The following is an 18218-nucleotide window of genomic DNA, read 5'->3' as shown; positions in this document are numbered from 1 at the left end:
CTGACTGTATAGGCAAATAGACATGTTCCTAGCCCTATTTTATGAGGTGGGTCAGGCCAAACTAGTGTGATGAGCAGGTTAGCAATGGTTAGTCTTATTCTTAAAAAATATCCCTGGGGTCCCCCCCCCCCCCCCCCCCCCCCCCCCCCGCCTCGCAGCAAACTCCGGCGGGTCCCAGCAGTGCCGGGCGCCGGCTCCAGCACCCGAGCAAGCGGCTACAGCTTCTCACCAGCGGGAGGGCACGCACGCGGCGGGTCAGACATATAAACACAGAAAATAGCCATAAATGTTTATTAAAAAGGGGGGAGGGGGAGAGAGAGGGGGGGGAGGAGAAAGAGAAGGAGGGAGAGAGAGAGGAGGAGAGAGACAGAGCCCCGTGTGTACACTGGGATAGGAAAAGCAGGAAGAGGGCGCAATGGTGGGCGAGGTCAGAGGTTAAAAGGAGTGGGCGTAGCCAGGGCAGGGACCGAAAGAATAACAGGATATTTTTTAGCACATGGTGGGTTTACCAAGCTTCCACAAATAATGGGAAAGAATCTGAAGAAAAAAATAAACAAACAAAAAACAAAAGAAACAAAAAGCCCACAACTGTGAGGACTGACCAGAGTCAAATTTGGAGGTCCAAAATGTGACGTCCTCCCCTGGAACAGCCCTCCTGTGGAAAACGGTGTTTGTCTGCAATTCCCGATCGGCGACCCGCTTAGATAGATAGCCTAAGCCAGCCCCCCTCAGCCTCTCCTGTCACCTCCACATCAGCCGTCCTCACCCCAATGCTGTCATCCCCTCCCAGTCTAGTCCCTGAGGTCAGGTGACTTCAGTTCCATGCCAGACATGTCATGTGTTTTCAGAAATCAATGCATTCAGGTCCCAGAGACGTAGGCTTGGGAGCCTGGGGTTTTTACTGCATCGCTGCATTCCTGAGCAATGACTTTGTGCCCAGCTACATGGGCACAAAGGAGCCAAAGGTTTTGTGAGGCATACTCCTGGGTTTATAAACTCTTCTACTATATTCTCCAAGCACCTTTGGGATCATGGCTAGTACCACCATTTTCTGCATACAAAGACCCCCCCCCCCTTTCCTGGGAAAGCAGCTTTCTGTGTAAATAGGACTCAACTCGCTTGTTGGGTTTTCTGTGCTGTGAGGGTAAATTTTCACTGTCAGCATGACTCCATTTAGGATTCCTTAGAGGTACAGCTCCAGGCATGTCTGTAAGGATACTTCCAGAGAAGTTTAACTGAGGAAGTTTAACCTTAGATGTGAGGGAGGCATATCATGGATTGCCATCTTGGACTGAATAAAAAGGGGAAACTAAGGAAGCTAGCCCGGCACACCAGCATCCATCTTCCTTTAGAGCCTGTGTGTGGATGCAGTATGGCCAGCTGCCTCTGTTCCTACTGCCACAGCCAGAGTCCCTCTGATCACCATGCCTTCTCCGCCATAATGGGCTTTACTCTCAACTGTGGTTCAAAACAAGGTTCATGGCTTGGTTTTTTTTTTTTTTTTTTTTTTTGAGCAAGCATTTTGTATAGTTCCAGTCTGTTTATGTTCTGCCAAAAGTGTCGCTGGTACCAAACTTCTTTGGATGAGGCTTGGCCAGTACCTCTGTCCTTGATTTCAGAACCAGCTTCCTGAGTTTTTCTAACTTGTTTTCCCCTGTTTCACCTGCCTCCTCTGTGTACCTAGCTGGGCTGTGCATAGCGGCAGCCTGATACGGGGCAGGAGCAATATGTCAATGAATGCTGTATCCCCCACTTCACTGGGGAGCACCAGCAACAACACAGGGTCCGCTCTGATGGGGGGAATTGGGCCCTCCCTTTGTGGCTTCAAGCTTGCTTGGCAAGAGAAGGGACAAGCCTAGACAGGACAGAGACACTGTGAAATAAGGGTGAAAATGGCAAGCGATGCCATATCCCAGACGGCTATGCAAGAGAGAGGTGACAAACCTGGAAATCAGAAGCCCACCGCGAAGTGTGGCCTCTCATGGGTACGATCCTCTGATAGTCTAGCTTGGTGGCTTATTGCTGTTATTTCAACATGCTAGAGACTGTGGCAGGAGAATTGCCATAAATTAGAGGCCATCCTGGGCCACATAGGAAGATCCAGGTCAGCCTGAGCTGTGTTGTGAGAATCTGTTTTAAAAAAATAAAAGGAAGACACAGTCAAAGTGACTTTCTACAGCCTCTGATGATATTCAAAAGGGTATGAGCAATTTCTCATGGCTTAAACAAAAGTGCAAAACATCTTAATTGAATACCGTATTTGTAGTAGAATTATCCAGTTCTATGTGGTGGAATTCTACCTATACAACTGAAAACAGAAACACCATGCTATCGCATATCTAGTGGAAATAAGAAAAGTGTCTTCATGACCTCAGCACAGGCAGCAAGGAGGCCAGTTACATGGTGTCCTGACTTTCTTATGATGCCTTTTGAACATGAGATTACAGAGAGCAGGCAAAACTGCTCAATCGTGAAGTGTGGTTCAGTCTAAGTCTCCATACATAGTTCCACCTTGCGAACGCAGAGACCTTTCTGTGCTGTTGTATATGTTACTTAAGTGCTGTTATCAATGTTTTTTGTAAATATTTAATATGTCTTTCTATTCAGCTTAATTCCAACAATTTTGTACTTTAATAAGTGTTCTAAAACATAAAAACAAACAAATAAAAGGAAAAGCAAAAAGAAGTCGCTTGTAGCTCACTTGCAGTGGAACTCGGGGTTGGCCAGACGCTCTGGGCAGTGTGGTTCCTGGCTTCGCTCCCTGCCATACACACAGAGCTCTCTCTGCTGTGCAGAGTGGAGCTAGTGCAGCTGTAATGGGGTCAGTCTCTGTGCTGGGGCAGACCACGGCACGGCCCCAGCTCTGTACCAGGGACGGACACAGGACCCACCTGCAGGGAGGTGACTGGAGGGGTGGGCGCTTCTCTGGCATCATCTCTGGAAACTGGCAGCCCATGGGAGTCTTGTGGTAAAGCCCCAGATTACGTCGAGGGTCTCCTTATTCTTGTGCTTAGGGTGAGCTCAAAAGATGAAAGCCACCCGCCACAAAACTGAGGCAGCGTTAACTCACCAGAGTGAGGGGAGAGTCCATTTCCTTTCCTACCACACCATCTGGGAGACGTAGGGGTGGGCTCCCTCCTCATGACGGTTGAAGCGCATTAAGCCAACATTCCTGTGCATTTTTCTCTTTCCTTTACTCAAGGACTCAAAAAGAAAGACTCCCCTGGCAGAGCCACAAATCTGCGTGACTTGTCCAGCAGTCATGGATTGCTGCCATGGATCTGCTCGCCCCAAGGAAGGCCTGGCACTCTCCTCTCCATTTCGGTCAGCCTGAAAGTCCATTAGTTTTAATAACTGAATTTCATTAGGTCACCCAGTGGAGTGGACAGCTGTGCTCTACGCTTGTTAACCATCTAGTGCTATTTTACACAGTTGGGCTTCCTTGCGTATATGTTTGCCTGTGTACATCTATGTGATGGGGGCCTAGGTACATGCAGGGTGTATGCACTGTGTGCACATGGCGGTCAGAGCACAGTCTCCTACCACCTGGCACTGTCCACTGTGTTGTTTGAGACAGGGTCTCTCACTGATCTGGAACCTGCAAATCAGAGCAGGCCAGCTGCCCAGTGAGCCCCGGGGATCTGCCTGTCTGTGTCTCCCCAGCTAGGCTTACAGGTGCACACCACCATGTCCGCTTGTTTTAACTCGAATCCTGGGGATTGGATTCAGGCCATTGGCTTGTGAGGCAAGCACACTTTACCTTCCATCTCCCCTGTCCTCTGAGGGCTGGAAATTGTTTCCTGTAACGTCTACCATGCCCTCCTAGAGAGCAGACTAGAGCCTTCCCCTTGTATACCTGCATCACCACTGCCTCTTTGGCCAGCTAGGGGGGGTTCTTGGTTTTGTTGTAATGGCGCTGTTGAGAGTAAGGGGGAAACCTGTTCCAGCACTGAAGGGAAGAGAATCCCCCTGTGGTGGGTGACATCATAGAGGTGATGCCTGCGGTGCGGCTGCAGGTGTCCCCTGTTTTTCTAATTTACTCTAGCAGACAGCGGGTGTGGGTTTAGGGCATGAGGACAGATTGATCTGATTGTCCCATTCTGTCATTTAAGAAAAACCATGATATCACAGTCTGCAGAGGTGAGTTGATACCATGTACTTCTCAACTTTATGGGGGGACAAAGCCACCGCAGGGAGAATGGCCAAAGCCTTTCCTCCATCCGCCCTAAAAATTCCCTGCTCCAAACTTGTGGGTTTCCTTATAACCCATGCTTGTTGCTGGGCTGTGGTTGCTGCTGCACAGGGAACTGAAGAGAGCGAGCACACTGTGAGAGTGTGAGCAGCCAAAACTCCGAGCCCCTGGTCTTCTCCTGAGACCTGTTCTGGCTTCGTCATCTCCAGGGTGTGCGAGGACAGCAAGCTGGCCTTCCTCAGGAAATGTTTGGCACCAGACTGATATCAGGTTTTAGAATTTTTCAGATTTTGGCATATTTATGATAAAATCTCTCGGTAGTTGGACCCAACTCTAACCCTGAAATTTGTTCATTTTGTACACACCTCATTTACGTAGCCAGACGGTAAAGTTACAGAGTACTTTTAATAGTTTTGTGAATGAAACCTTGTTGTGCGGAAGTTTTTACTAGTGGTATCGTGTTGGCACTCAGAAGGTTTTGCCTATGAGATTTCTAATTTTCGAACTTAGGGATGATTAACTTGTACTGTATCTTATAAAATTTTCTATAAAATTCTGCAAGGAAATTATCTGTAATGGGACTTAAAGGGAAGGGGAAAAATCCACGTGGGAACATGTCAGCCAAGATTCCTCTCCTAGTTTTTATCCATCTCCATTCTGAAGACCTTAAGAGGCTCCCAGGCCGGGTGCCCAGCAGGAGAGAGCCCTTACTCTAAGACTATCTGGGAGCCTGCGGGGGCCCTCAACAGAGATAGTGGGTGGTGCTGGGTCTCACGGGCAGTAGAGGTGCTTAACCTAGCAGTGAGGTAAGATCCAGGGAGGTGTTTGTCTACTGTTAGTAGTGGTTAGGTCTTTGTAACTGTCTTGTAAGACAGATGGCAATGCTGGTGGCGCCATGTTATAAGAACTGGAGGAGGAGTAAAGTTGTTGGCTTTGGGTGGCATTGGGATAGACATTCTTCTGTTGTACTCTGCGCCCTGCACTCAGCTGAGCCCCAATTGCCCAGCAGAAGGGCACAAAATCTTCTGGATATTCCCACAGAAGCTAAGATCATCCCAGCTGAGGCAGACCCTGGAAGCCAGCTGCCTTCAGGTCTAGAATAGGTACGTGACCTTGGACACACTGAGTCACCCTTTCCAAGCTGGGTTTTTTTTTTTAACCTGTAAAATGGAGAGAATGATAGATGTGTTGTGGTGAGGATTGGATTAGCCAGAGTGTGGAAAACACTCCACTCCCTCCCCTGCCCAGGAAACAAGATACGCAGGTTGGCATTTCCAGCCTCCTTCCGGAGTAGCGTTTTATGACCCCTTGGTTCTACTCTGTCCTTGGAGGTACATATCACAGCTGATGGGGACAGTGAGGATGCCCTTGCTGCTCTCCACAGGGAGGAAAACAGAACACCAAGGCAGAAGTACATCCAGATAGGGAGAGGCCAGGTCCCCTTCATGGCCTGTCAGGATTTTGCCCACTTAATGCTGTCATCCCCTACATCCCCTGGTCATTTGCCACACATTGCAATTTGAGAAATATGGTTATTAGTGTCTTAGTTCACTCTGAAAAGTCTGGCTTCCAGGTGGAATTGAAACTTGGAATCTGAGATTGTCATCAACTCAAAGTCTTTCTCTTTCACATTCTTTTACCAAAACTGCAAAATTGTCAGTCCTTATATTAATGTGATGACCGTAGCTTTGAACATAAAACAAACGGCTATAATTGAGAGAAAAGAGAAGAAGATATATTTGAAATATGTAAGGCCATTACAAAAAGAAGCTGTAATTCAGCAAAATTTGTTAACTATTTTATTTGTGCTAAGGGATCTGAAAAGCAGGTCACTGACACCAAGTAGCTCATGGCCAATGGAGGAATAGCCCAGCTACCTTTCTTTTTTTGGATTTTTTGAGACAGGGTTTCTCCGTAGCTTTTGGTTCCTGTCCTGGAACTAGCTCTTGTAGTCCAGGCTGGCCTCGAACTCACAGAGATCCACCTGCCCCTGCCTCCCGAGTGCTGGGATTAAAGGCGTGTGCCACCACCGCCTGGCCCCCAGCTACCCTTCTAATCAGACGTTGGTCCATTATGATGTTAAGAATCAGGAGACAAAATTGCCCATTAAACTGCAGAAGTGCATGCCAGCTGCTGCTGTGATTGGCGTGTCGGGTACTTGTTGCCATGACAAAACACCTGACAAGACCCAGCTTGACGAAGAAAAGGTTCATTTCGGCTCCCAGTTGCACAGGACAGCGCATCATCATTGCAGGGAAGGCATGGAGGCAGGAGGAAGACAAAGTTGGTTTCATTGTGTCCACAGTTAGAAATCGGGGAGCAGTCATGGTGGTACCCAGCTGGCATAAATAAATAAATCCTTGTTCAGTCTGGGACCTCGGCCCATGGAAGGATGCCTCCCGTGTTTCTGGTTTCCACCTCTGCTTTCCCATTCTAGAAAATCCTTCACATTTGTGCCCAGAAATCTGCCTCCAAGTTGTGCCTAGATGCTCTCGGGTTGACTTTCAACGCAAACCGCCACCATCAGTGGGGCTTCTTTCCCCTGGGTGTGCAGTGCCTTGCAACCATTTCTACTGAGCATCCAGACCTTCCCGTCGTGAATCTTAAATCCCATCTACCACCTCTGTGTCTCTGCACCATCGACCTGACGCTTTTCCGTCTGTTTTTCTCTGTCGTTCTTTTGGGGGTGTACTAGGTGTGTATATTCTGTGGGTATCACTTCCATGCTGGTTTGGAATAAGAGAATGCCACCAGCTTTGTTTGTTTTTGACAGTTTGACTGAAATGGTCACGGAGCAGGAAAACTTCCTCTTGCCCTGCTATTGAGATCAAGGATTAGTAAATGGTTAAGTATAGGCTTAGATCTTAGAAGGTGTGTGTGCTGCTTGTAAGGAAGAACTTGGTGAAACCCCTATTCCCACTCCACGAATCCCACTCTGAAAAAGATAAAAAAAGACAGGAAACAAAATCAGGAGAAAAATCCTCTGACCCGCAGGTGGCCTCCAACTGAGGCACATGCATGGCATTGGCCCTGGCTGTTCCTTTGGCTCTGGGGTCTCTCAGTTGCTTCGTTTAGATGGAACAACAAGATGAGACAGACTGACCCCCTGTTTTTCAGAACTCAAGCCATCATGGTGGGCATTTGCCGGACTGGCAGTCAGGTGACTTTTGGCCCCTGGCACAGGTGGCGGCAGAAGGGAAAGTCTAACTGAAGCCAATCGAAGCCTCTCCTCACCATTGTTAATTTTCAGTGCCGCCTGAGCTCACGCGGCTTGGTCCTGTAGGGACCGTGAGTAACTCCAGCGCTTCTCAGCTTTCCTCGGCTCTGTTTCTTCTTCCCACCTCCCCCACAGCGGAGGTCAGACGCACTGTTGGGAAACAGAGTGAAGTCGCAGTGGGGACAGTCTATGCGTGTTAACTTCGAGGAAGGTAGACACTCCTGAGAGGGTCGCGGGCCTTCATGAAGCACCTCGAGGAAGCAGAGTATCAAATTAATGCTTTTTGTGCTAAAAACATTAAGGTATTTAAATGTGTTATTCTAATCCCCGTTCCAGCCTGGGAACAGGGGGATCTAATGTCTTTTACTTAAATCCCAGCCTTCCTGGACTGTTCCTTTCTTTTCAGCCTCACTGAGGAAGAGGCGGCCTGTAGCCAGTTACTTTCAGTGATTGTTAAACCACGTGCAGGTCGAAATGGGCACTACACTCCGTTTTCACCTCAAGTGAGGTCACCCAGATCTTAGAAAATTCCACACCGTTTCCTGGACCACTTAGGTGTTCAGACACGAGGTTCTGTTCAGATGATGAGAACATCACAGTAATTGTTCTGTATTGATAAAGTTGCCTTTGATACAAGTACGAATGTGGGCATATTCTGAACCGGCAAACAGCTCTGTGCTTCATAGTCGCCCTTTCTCAGTGGCAGGGTAAGCTGATCTCAGGCAGGCGGGCAGCCTCTCCTTTTCTCACAGCCCCTTTCTGAATCTCAGCTGCTGAAGCCGCTTTTACAACCTTAGGCAGGATCAAGTTATAGAGATTTGCTCAGCTAATAAAGAGTATCAAGTTGCCATGACTACTCACAGCAGTAGGACAATGTGTGGTGCCTAGAAGAGAAGGCTTACAAGGGTCAGAGCAGCCGCCAGTGGCACAGTCACTGATATCAGTCAGGTGGTAGATAGATAGATAGATAGATAGATAGATAGATAGATAGATAGATGATGGTAGATAGATAGATGATAGGTGATGGTAGATAGATATATAGATAAAAGATAGATAGATAGATAGATAGATAGATAGATAGATAGGTAGATAGATAGATGATGGTAGATAGATGATAGATGATGGTAGATAGATAGATAAATAGATAAATAGATAGATGATAGGTAGAGAGATGATAGATCGATAGATAAGAAGATAAATAGAAGATAGATAGATAGATGATTGATTGATAGATAGATAGATAGATGATAGATAGATAGATAGATAGATAGATAGATGATAGGTAGGTAGGTAGATAGATGATAGATGATAGGTAGATAGATAGATAGATAGATAGATAGATAGATAGATAGATGATAGATAATAGGTAGGTAGGTAGATAGATGATAGATAGATAGATAGATAGATAGATAGATAGATAGATAGATAGATAGATAGATGATAGACAGAAGATGGATGATAGGTAGGTAGGTAGGTAGGTAGGTAGGTAGGTAGGTAGGTAGGTAGATGATAGACAGACAGACAGACAGAATCTCTAAACCAGTTGTTAGGGGCTTTCTCCATTTAAGTCTAGATGTTAAAGAAAATGTTTGTAGTGTTGAACTAGTTGACTGGCTGTAGATGCGATAGAATAGCTTTGGGTTACTAGAGTGGCTAGTCTTACATCCTTATGTTCCAAGAGTTATGAGTAAGTAGCTAAGTGCTAGGGCACCTTCCCTCTTGTTTTCCTGGAACCGCAAGAGAAAGACAGATAAAATGCATCAATCTATAGCTCTGGGTAGGTGATTCAGAGTGAGAGCTCAATGTACCAGGACGGTTTACAGAAGAACCAAGACTATGTCTTGTGGGTTATGTGTGCACTGGAAGAACAAACTGCATGAGTAAAGATTCTATATAGACAATGACTTTAATGCGCCTTGAAAGTGCACACTGTCATAGCAACATAGTTATACAAGAATGTTTTTGAAGCCCACATCCCCTTTTCTGTGAAGTACAAGCCAGAGTTCAAATATTGATTTTAAAATTTTGGGTATGCCAGACATGATGATACCTGCCTGTCACCCCCCAGGACTTGGAGAGATAAGACAGGAGAATTGAGAGTTTGGGGCCTACCCTGGTATACACACACACACACACACAAACACACACATGCACGTGCACACACACACATATTTTGCTATCCTGGGCTACCTTCCTTCCTGTCTCAAAGTGGAGAACATATGGCAATGGTCTATCCTGGAAGATGGAAACATTGTACCTTAGTGATTTTGTTAATTAATACTTATACTTTATTGTTAATAAGCTTCAGGGCTTAAATGATGTCATAGGAATTGTAAGCTCCTGCAATTTAAATTTAATATAGGTGTGAAATTCCCAAAGTTACTGGCTAGTTACACTACCAAGACAGAAGTCAGTTGCTCACACTGCTGCCTGCTCTCCATGACTTTCTTGCAGACTCTTGCTGCTTTGACCATAGCAGCCTCTGCTGCAGAACCTTGTGACTGATAGGGAAGAAACAGAGAGAATGCTATTAGATGTTTTCTGGTCTACAGTGCACAAAGGTGCCTGGACCACACCAGGGATCATGTCATATTTTGCCAGGTTTTATTACAAATATAGATAGAGGTTCATCATTGCATTTAATCCACAAGTTAAATACTTATCCTACCAGAGACTGCTGAATAGTTCTTAATAGTGCCAGGGTCCTCGTGAGGCATGCCAGATGGCAGGAGAAGGTGATTCTAGGCAAATACTGATGCACATTTTCCAATGCTGCCAAACGACGATGTGAGAAGTCCTGATGCCCAGAGAGCAAGTATCTACAAAGCCCATCGAGTGCTTGTGCAAGATGATATCCAGGGGCTAATGGTTGGCCTCTAACAATCAAAGCATTGTGATCTGCAGAAGCGAGGTGGAAGAAAAGACCAGGCTCACATGTTAGCCCTTCCCAGGAGAGCCTTGGTGAGGCCAGAGATCGCTGCTGCCCATTTGTCAATGGGAGCTGTCAGAAGAAGTCTGGAATGTTTTCAAGGACCCTAACAGGAAATAGAATCGGGACCACCAGCGTGTTGGTCAGGAAGTTTGCAAACAGGGTCTGTCCCCGGAGCATGGTAAAATGACGTATTTTTATCTGCTTTCTGTGAACTATCATTCATGGAAAATACGGATTTCACGGAGGTGTCCAGACAATCTTGAATTCTTTGCTTGTCTCCGTGGTCTCTCATGGTTGTCTGACAACTGCATGGTCCCGGGTCTGCTGCTCGTGTGGGACTCTGAGGCAGCTTTTTGCCTTGCTTTGTAGTTAGGGCTAGAGGTGAACTGCATCTGGGGAGCAGGATCTAAATCTCAACGTTATTCATGGAATCTGCTGTATGACACAATTTGGTGTTAGGAGTCTGGTGGGGAGTGGAGGTGGTGGAGAAGCAATCTTCACTGCTTTGAAGGCACCGTGTGAAAGGGGTGTGCATGTATGTGGGGGGTCATGAAACAACAAAGGGGGCCGTGAGAGGCGAAATCCAGCCCTTGATTTCAGCATAGTATGGAGGTGCCTTTTTCAGGATGACTTATGAGAGGGCTTCTACAAATTACGTATGTATGTGTGTGCTTAAAATAAGATAACTTTAAATTATATGAACTATTGTGTGGATATATGTATATATGCATGATCACAAGTATGTCACGGTGTATATGTAGAGATCACAGGACAACTGGAGGAAGTTGGATCTCTTCTTCTACCATGTGGGACCCAGAGGTCAAACTTGGGTCACTGGGCTTGGCTGCAAGTCCCTTTCCCCCACTGAACCATCTCAAGACCGAGATACGAGACTTTCATGGGGCTGGAGAGATGACTTCATGATTGAGAGCCCTTGCAAAGGACCCAGGGTCAGTTCCCAGCACTCCCATGGCAGCTTCATGCTTGTTTGTAGACCCCGTTACAGAGAATCTAATGCCCTCTTCCCACCTCTCCAGGCACTGCATGCCTGTGACACATTTACATACATGCAGATACTGCACTCATATGCATTAAGTAAAAATAAATAAATCTGGAAAGAAACTGTAACCTTGGAAGATAAGTGGCAGCTAGAAGGAACGTGTCATAGTCTTTTATTTCAATGCTTCTCTACTCAGAGAAAAATCCCCATTGTGGAATAGTTTCCACTACAGGAAAGTGAACACTTTTTCAAGTGAAATCTGATACGTTGGCAGTGTGTTGCTCAGTCCTTCTGGGCTTTAGACTTCATATAGATAGTCTTCCACAGCATTGCACAGGAAAGAGGAGGGTAAATATTATCTCTCTCATTCTGACGCCCCCCACTTCCATCTTCTGTGACAGATTCACACCTGTAGACTATCTTAAATGAAATACCAGCCTAAATTGAGGCTACGTCTTGATTTTGAAGAAGACTGTGTAAGGTCTGTAAGAACTAAATGAGGTTCAATGATTTTTGCAGAACTATTATTTATTGTTGTTGTTATCATTATTATTATTATTATTATTATTATTTATCTGACCTTTTCTGTGTACCTGTGGTATCATTTAAGTGTGGCTAGGAAACATGGGAACCAGGAAGTACTTTCGTCACCCCGACACAAACCACCTCGGCCCATCGCAGGCTCTCTGTGACTTCTCCGTTGCTGCACCAGTGTCCTGACACAAAGCAGCTGAAGGAAGAAAGGGTTGATTTGGCTCCTGTTTCCAGAGGGGATCCAGCGGGAAAGGTGTGGCAGCAGGAGCACAAAGCATACTGATTATACTTCAAAGACACACAGGAAGTAGCAGGAACAGGAAATGGGACCACAGGTTCTTAAACTCAAAGGCTGGCCAAGTGCTGTACTTCCTAAGGGTTCTCTAGCCCGCACAAAGAGTGCCACCAGCCAGGGACCAAGTGCTTGAATCCATGAGCCTATGGGGGACATTTCTCATCCAAACCACGGCACAGGCCCTTCCCTGGCTTTCCGCATGAGGGTCTGCCAATGACTTTGTTCCTTGTTTTGGCTGCTTGAAAAATCACTGATCTGGCACAGTGACCTGAAAACCTCTTGTACGTTGTCTCATTAATCGTCTGGGATCAGCTAGGGAAAGGTGTCGGTGAGTCTGGTTTGTCGGTTGGTGTCAGTGATCTACCCGGCATTCTCTTGGATGTTTCTGAAAGGAATCTTTTTCAACCCCTCCAGCTCGCGGGAACACTGTACTCCAATCCATAATCTAGACCCAGCCCCGTCTGAAAGGGACTTGCTAAACTCACTTATACCACTCTGAAAGATAGCTCAGGTGAACTAATGTTTGACGTCACTCCTGTGGAAGCATCCACCCTTGGTTTTACTTACGTATTATGTTCGCAGTAACTTGAGAGAATGAGCTTTAAAAAGTCGAGACACAAAAAAGGAGATGCTGTGGGGGCACTGAGCTTTTCTTTACGTCTCAAGAGAGAGTTTTTCATTTGTAAATCGATTGCATTCTCTATATACGTAGATTACCTCTTCAGTTGATGGAACTTTTTCGCGTTTACGTTTTTCATTCATAACGCACCAAAATTGGTTGCAGAAGTGTGCCAAGCTCCTTGCTCAGTTCAGATGTGGTCTGGGGCTTTACTTTATGGGGTGAACACATTATATGCTGGGAATGCTTATTAAGTATGGTACGTGGTTCCAGGTCCCGAATTAAGATGAGGAAAGAGCTGTGTTCTGCTCCGTGGCAACTTGGCATCCTCAAGGGCTCCGCGAGGCTGAAGTGTAGCGGTGCCCCGTCGGCTCTGTAGAAATTGGCCATTTGACATCTGTTTTGAACCCTGAGCAAGGGCTCGACTTACATTTTCTCAAGGTCTTATAGTGTAAGAGCGTAATAAAGTCTTGATGAGAATTTCATGCGCCTCCAATGCCAGGGAAGCACTTGCCTTATACGCCTCTGGCTTTTGCTAGCTGGAAAGAGACAGCTGGTGGATATTCATGGGGTGTACTGCCAGCCATTGCTGTAGGCTTAACCGAGTGACTTCAGAGCCAAATCTCAGAGCCAGACCGAACAAACCTGGTGACTTGCAGCTCGCTCCTGTTGGTCACTTTAGCCTGCTTTCTGTTACTATAAGGGAAGTTATTTGGGATGAAAGGGGTTTTGTATTGTTGTTTTGTTTTGTTGGTTCTGGGGGGTTTGTGGGGTCTCACTCCATCATCGATCATCCTTGTTGTCTGGGACCCATGGAAACAGAACACCATGGCAGGGAGTACATGACCAAAGATGTTTACCTCAAGGCTAGGAAGTAGAAAAGAGAAAGATGAGGAGCTTGGTCCCACGACATCATGCTCGTCATAAGTGAGAGACCTCCCACTAGGCTCCATCTTTTTGTTAATTAAAAAAAAATTCTTTAAGATTAATTTGCTTTTTGTGTATGAGTGTTTTGCCTGGGTGTATGTCTATGTTCCGTGTGTGTGCCTGGCCCTTACAGAAGTCAGAACAGGGCATTAGATCTTCTGGAACTGGACTTACGGATGGTTGTAGACATAATGTAGATGCTGGGTATCAACCTCAGTGCTCTTAACCGCTGAGCGATCTCTCCAGTCACAATCCCCATCTTTTAAAGGCTCCACCACTCCCAATACGTGGGGACTAAGCCTTTAACATGTGGGCTTCTGTAAGACATGTTAAAAACCAAACTATAACACCCAACAGAAAACGAACAACCTTCGGCTCAAGTGACATCCTTGCACTATTTAGCTCCATCCTTATTTCATGCCCACAGTTCTCTTAGCTCCTCCTTCAATGTGCAGTGACCACCCTCCAAGTGATGTCCCCTCTCTCTACACCAGCCCACTCTCAGTTGGGTGACATATAAACCCAGGAAGCTGCAGCCCCACATCTGCCCAGGGTGCCCTTGATCTTGGGGGTCAAGGACAACTGTACCAAGTGGTGCAGTTCTTAAGGAGCAGGTCTTGGGGCTGGAGAGATGGGTCCCCGGTTAAGAGCACTCACCCAGGTTTAATTTCCAGCACCAACATGGCAACTCACAACTGTCTATAACTCCAGGATCTAAAATTATCACATAGGTATACATTCACCAATATAAAATGCCAATATCCACAAAATAAAAATAAATAAATTACTTAAAAGCAAAAATGCAGGTCTAGTGTATACACAGCCCACATGTGAGTACAGCCACTGTGTCCTTCCCTCTGGAGATAACTGGGGGCTTCCTTGTAAATTCCCCAAATCAAATGTCAGTTTACCAATTCAGGATGAAAAACAAAAACTCAGGCCTGAGATGTTCGTGGCACTTTTCATGCCCCTGAATCATCCTGGCTTACACTGTGGTGTAACCGTTTATTAACCAACATTGCTGCCCACGGGGTCCTTAGATCATAGACGGCCTCTTCCCAGAGTGCAGAGGGATCTTGGCATCTGTCCATCCTCCCAGGCAAGGGCTACTTTTGTCTTCCCATACTGGGCTGTGCTCCTGCCCCTCCAGTAGCAGAAGGCCTCAGGCCTGGGAATATCCAGACTCAGCCTCTTGCCCTGGCTGCCTGGCAAACACATCGTCATCTCTGGGTAGAGATAGAGAAAATCTTCTTTCCTGTCACTCTGGTTTCTCCTTGCCCTTTCTTGTGCCCTGCCCATTTTCTTTCTTTCCTGTGAATTCTCTGGAATTTTCCTTGCAGTTCCAGCTCTGTACAAAATGCCTAGTAAAATACAGGGGTAAAGGGGGGAGGCTCTTCCAGTGTTCTGGTTTATTTGGGAGATATTTTCACTTCTGGTAGCTAGATTACCTGTGTTTGGTCTTGGGCAATGCCCGTACCCCCCAGAGGGTTTGCTTGCCACTCACTCCACGCAGCCTTGGATGGCAAACGGGCTGCTTTAGAGATAAGATTGCATCGGTGAATCTGGCAAACACTCGAAAGCCACAAACCCCCGTTTCCTCAAAGCTTCTTCCCATGTGAGCGGAAAATGTACACACTGGATTTGGAGGTTGTCTGCTGTCTGCCTCTGAATGCAGCCCGTGTGCCGCAGCTGTCCCCTCAGGAAGGGTGCCTGCTGTCCTCACTCCTCCCTCTTCTCTCTTCTCTCACAGAGTGTCCCCTCTGCAGAAGTCTGAGATTGTGGATGTTGTGAAGAAGCGGGTGAAAGCCATCACCCTGGCCATCGGGGACGGTGCCAATGACGTGGGGATGATCCAGACAGCCCACGTAGGGGTCGGGATCAGCGGGAACGAGGGCATGCAGGCCACCAACAACTCAGATTACGCCATTGCACAGGTCAGCCACCCCCCCTTCCCATCACAGTGATGGCAGCTGGGCACAGGAGCTCAGCCCAAGGGCTCTGCCCACTTTAGGAGGTTACTGTCTAGATTAACAGCAGGTACCTGTTGATGTCTCTGTTGTTTGAGTCTTGAACAGTTTGAGACCCCTTCTCTGGATTGGGTTTCCTTGGGCCAGAGGTGGGACTGGCTCATGGAGCTGTCATTTCAAAGATGTGCCTTTCCTGGGAGACAGGACCCTAGGCCTCTTGAGCTCGACTCCTGTTCCTGCTGATATGTGTGTGTGTATGTGTGTGGGTTTGTGTGTGTGTTTGTGTGTGTGTGCGCGGGCGTGCCTGTGTGCGTGTGTGCATGTGCATGTGTGTGCTTGTGCGTGTATGTGTGTGTGCATGTGTGTGCATGTGTGCGTGTGTGCGCATGTATGTGTGCATGTGCATGTGTGTGCATGTGTGTGTGCGTGTGTGCACGTGTGTATCTGTGTGTGCGTGTGTGCGCATGTATGTGTGCATGTGCATGTGTGTGCATGTGTGTGTGCGTGTGTGTGCATGTGTGTACATGTGTGTGTGCGCATGTGCGTGTGTATGTGTGTGTGCGTGTGTGTGCATGTGTGTGTGCATGTGTGTGTGCATGTGCGTGTGTGTGCCTGTGTGTGTGCATGTGTGTGTGTGCATGTGCGTGTATGTGCATGTGCGTGTGTGTGCATCCCCCACTGAAGAATAGCTGTTCTCAGAGTACCCGTCTCTGCTGGACTCTCACTCAAGGACCTCCCTTCTTCTGGAAGGGCTGGCATGCTCCGGCCGAGTGGTTCAGGCCAGGACAAAGCAGTCACTTACAGATATCCCTCCCCCCTTGGCAGTCACGCCTGTGAACCACCTAAGACCCCTGCTGTGAGGTTAACTGGGAGGGCAGGAGCCAGGTGACTCATCAGCAGTAGCAAGCAGCCTCCTGCAGTCAGGCTGAGTTCGGTCCATTCCTCTCTAAACTGAGTGTCGCCAGCGTGTTTCTGATAGGCTCTGTGGTCGTGGACACTGATCTGGTTCCTAGTTTCCTCCCGTGTGCCCCGAGAATCCAAGAAACGTCTAACTCTTCATGCTAGTCAGAAGAGTCTTCCCTCCTGTGGAAGATCTGGGCTATCTGGCCCGACGGATCATCCAGATGTGTAGTCCAGGGAATACTGGCATGTTCTCCAGTTACCCAGTTGTGGGGTCATGTGCCTAAATGCCTGTATTTGCTGAAGTACCAGCCACACACCCCCAATTCCTTGGACAGCCTTTTGAAGAACATGCCAACCCTAACTGCATGGTTACGAGGAACAGTGGCTTTGTCACCTTTTCAGCTACAATGCATAGAAAACCCTTCTTCCAAGCCCCAGGGCTCGTGGTCTGGTCCTCTGTTCCTTTGGGGGGCTCCCCATCCCTGAAGGAAGCTCTGTTTGTTTGCCTCTCAGGTTTCCTTCTGGTTTGAGGTTCGGCAAAGACAGCAAGAAATTACCCAGACCACATGGCTTTGAAAACGGCCTAAGTCAGTTTTTTTTTTTTTTTTTTTTTGTGCACGTCAAACCCCTGAGCTGATTCCTGAAGTAGGCAGAAGGAATTCTGATTTTACCGGTGAGAAATCTGCAGGTCCTATGCACCCAACAACTGGCCTCAGGGCTGAGCATAGGCCCAACATCAGAGAACAGCAGACCCCTGTGAACTCGGGGGCTGCCACACACACCTGCTCCTTTACTTTGCCGAATCAACTGTGCAGAGGCCCGTGGGACCCACGCTTCCTGTCTGCTGTCAACAACTGTGGATGTTATATACCCCAGCATTATTAAATACTTGAGTTATAACATCATGGGGCTGGAAGGGAACTTAAGAGGTTTCCTAGGAGTTACAGGCAAATATTTGTCTGCTTTTCTCTTTAGGATGTCTAGGGAGCAGGGATTCCTTACTGAAGCTGCACATGGGTAGGATGTGGAAGGTGAAGCAACTGCTTTTATTAAAAGGAAGCATCTGAGAGGGGTGGGACAGAGCCTCCTGCGTCCGCTTGGGGGTTTTCTTTGCCCTCCAGGGTAGTAGCCACAGCTCTGAAAGGAACCTAAGGCAACCGCTGATATCCATGCCTGAATCTCAATGTTCATTGTCCTGCAGAGGCATGCTGTCATCTCAGGGCTGAGTCTGTGCCAAGCACTAGACTCTAAACTGCCTCTTCCTTAATTACTATGCCAGAAACACCATCAGTGGGGTGAGTTCTTCTGCCCCATTGAAGTGATAATTGTGCCTGGTTGAAGTTAACACCATGTTCTTTATTATTTTGATATGGGTAGTTGCTTTTTTCTTAAATTTGTTTTTTGAAAAAAGTACCCATAAGGTAAAGAAAAGATACCAAGACAGTCTTGTAGTGGCCAGAGCCCTGGTTCCAAGCCCTTGCTGTTCGCCTTACGCTTGCACGCACAGCAGCTGCTGGCCAGGTGACTGGCCACTGCTGGCCTCCTAAACTAGGCAGAGGGACTGTACGGTATAGTGTGTGTCCACAGCCCTCTGTTCCCAGTCTGCCAGAGAACATCCCATCTGCCCCCGCT

General features: G+C 47.3%; 1 protein-coding gene across 4 annotated transcripts in view; it reads left to right on the top strand.

Moving 5' to 3' along the window:
* Positions 1–18218, top strand: part of Atp8a2 (ATPase phospholipid transporting 8A2) — a 542501-nt gene that overhangs the window by 297392 nt on the left and 226891 nt on the right. For all 4 annotated transcript variants that reach the window (XM_075950134.1, XM_075950131.1, XM_075950132.1 and 1 more), the window contains one exon: positions 15467–15650. In XM_075950134.1, the coding sequence (XP_075806249.1) occupies positions 15467–15650 (184 nt within the window). The remainder of the gene's footprint in view (positions 1–15466; positions 15651–18218) is intronic.

The sequence above is a fragment of the Microtus pennsylvanicus genome, chromosome 15 (assembly GCF_037038515.1).
Source record: "Microtus pennsylvanicus isolate mMicPen1 chromosome 15, mMicPen1.hap1, whole genome shotgun sequence".
Taxonomy (NCBI): domain Eukaryota; kingdom Metazoa; phylum Chordata; class Mammalia; order Rodentia; family Cricetidae; genus Microtus; species Microtus pennsylvanicus.
Note: the sequence above shows the minus strand (reverse complement) of the source record. Positions and strands in the feature narration are given on the sequence as shown.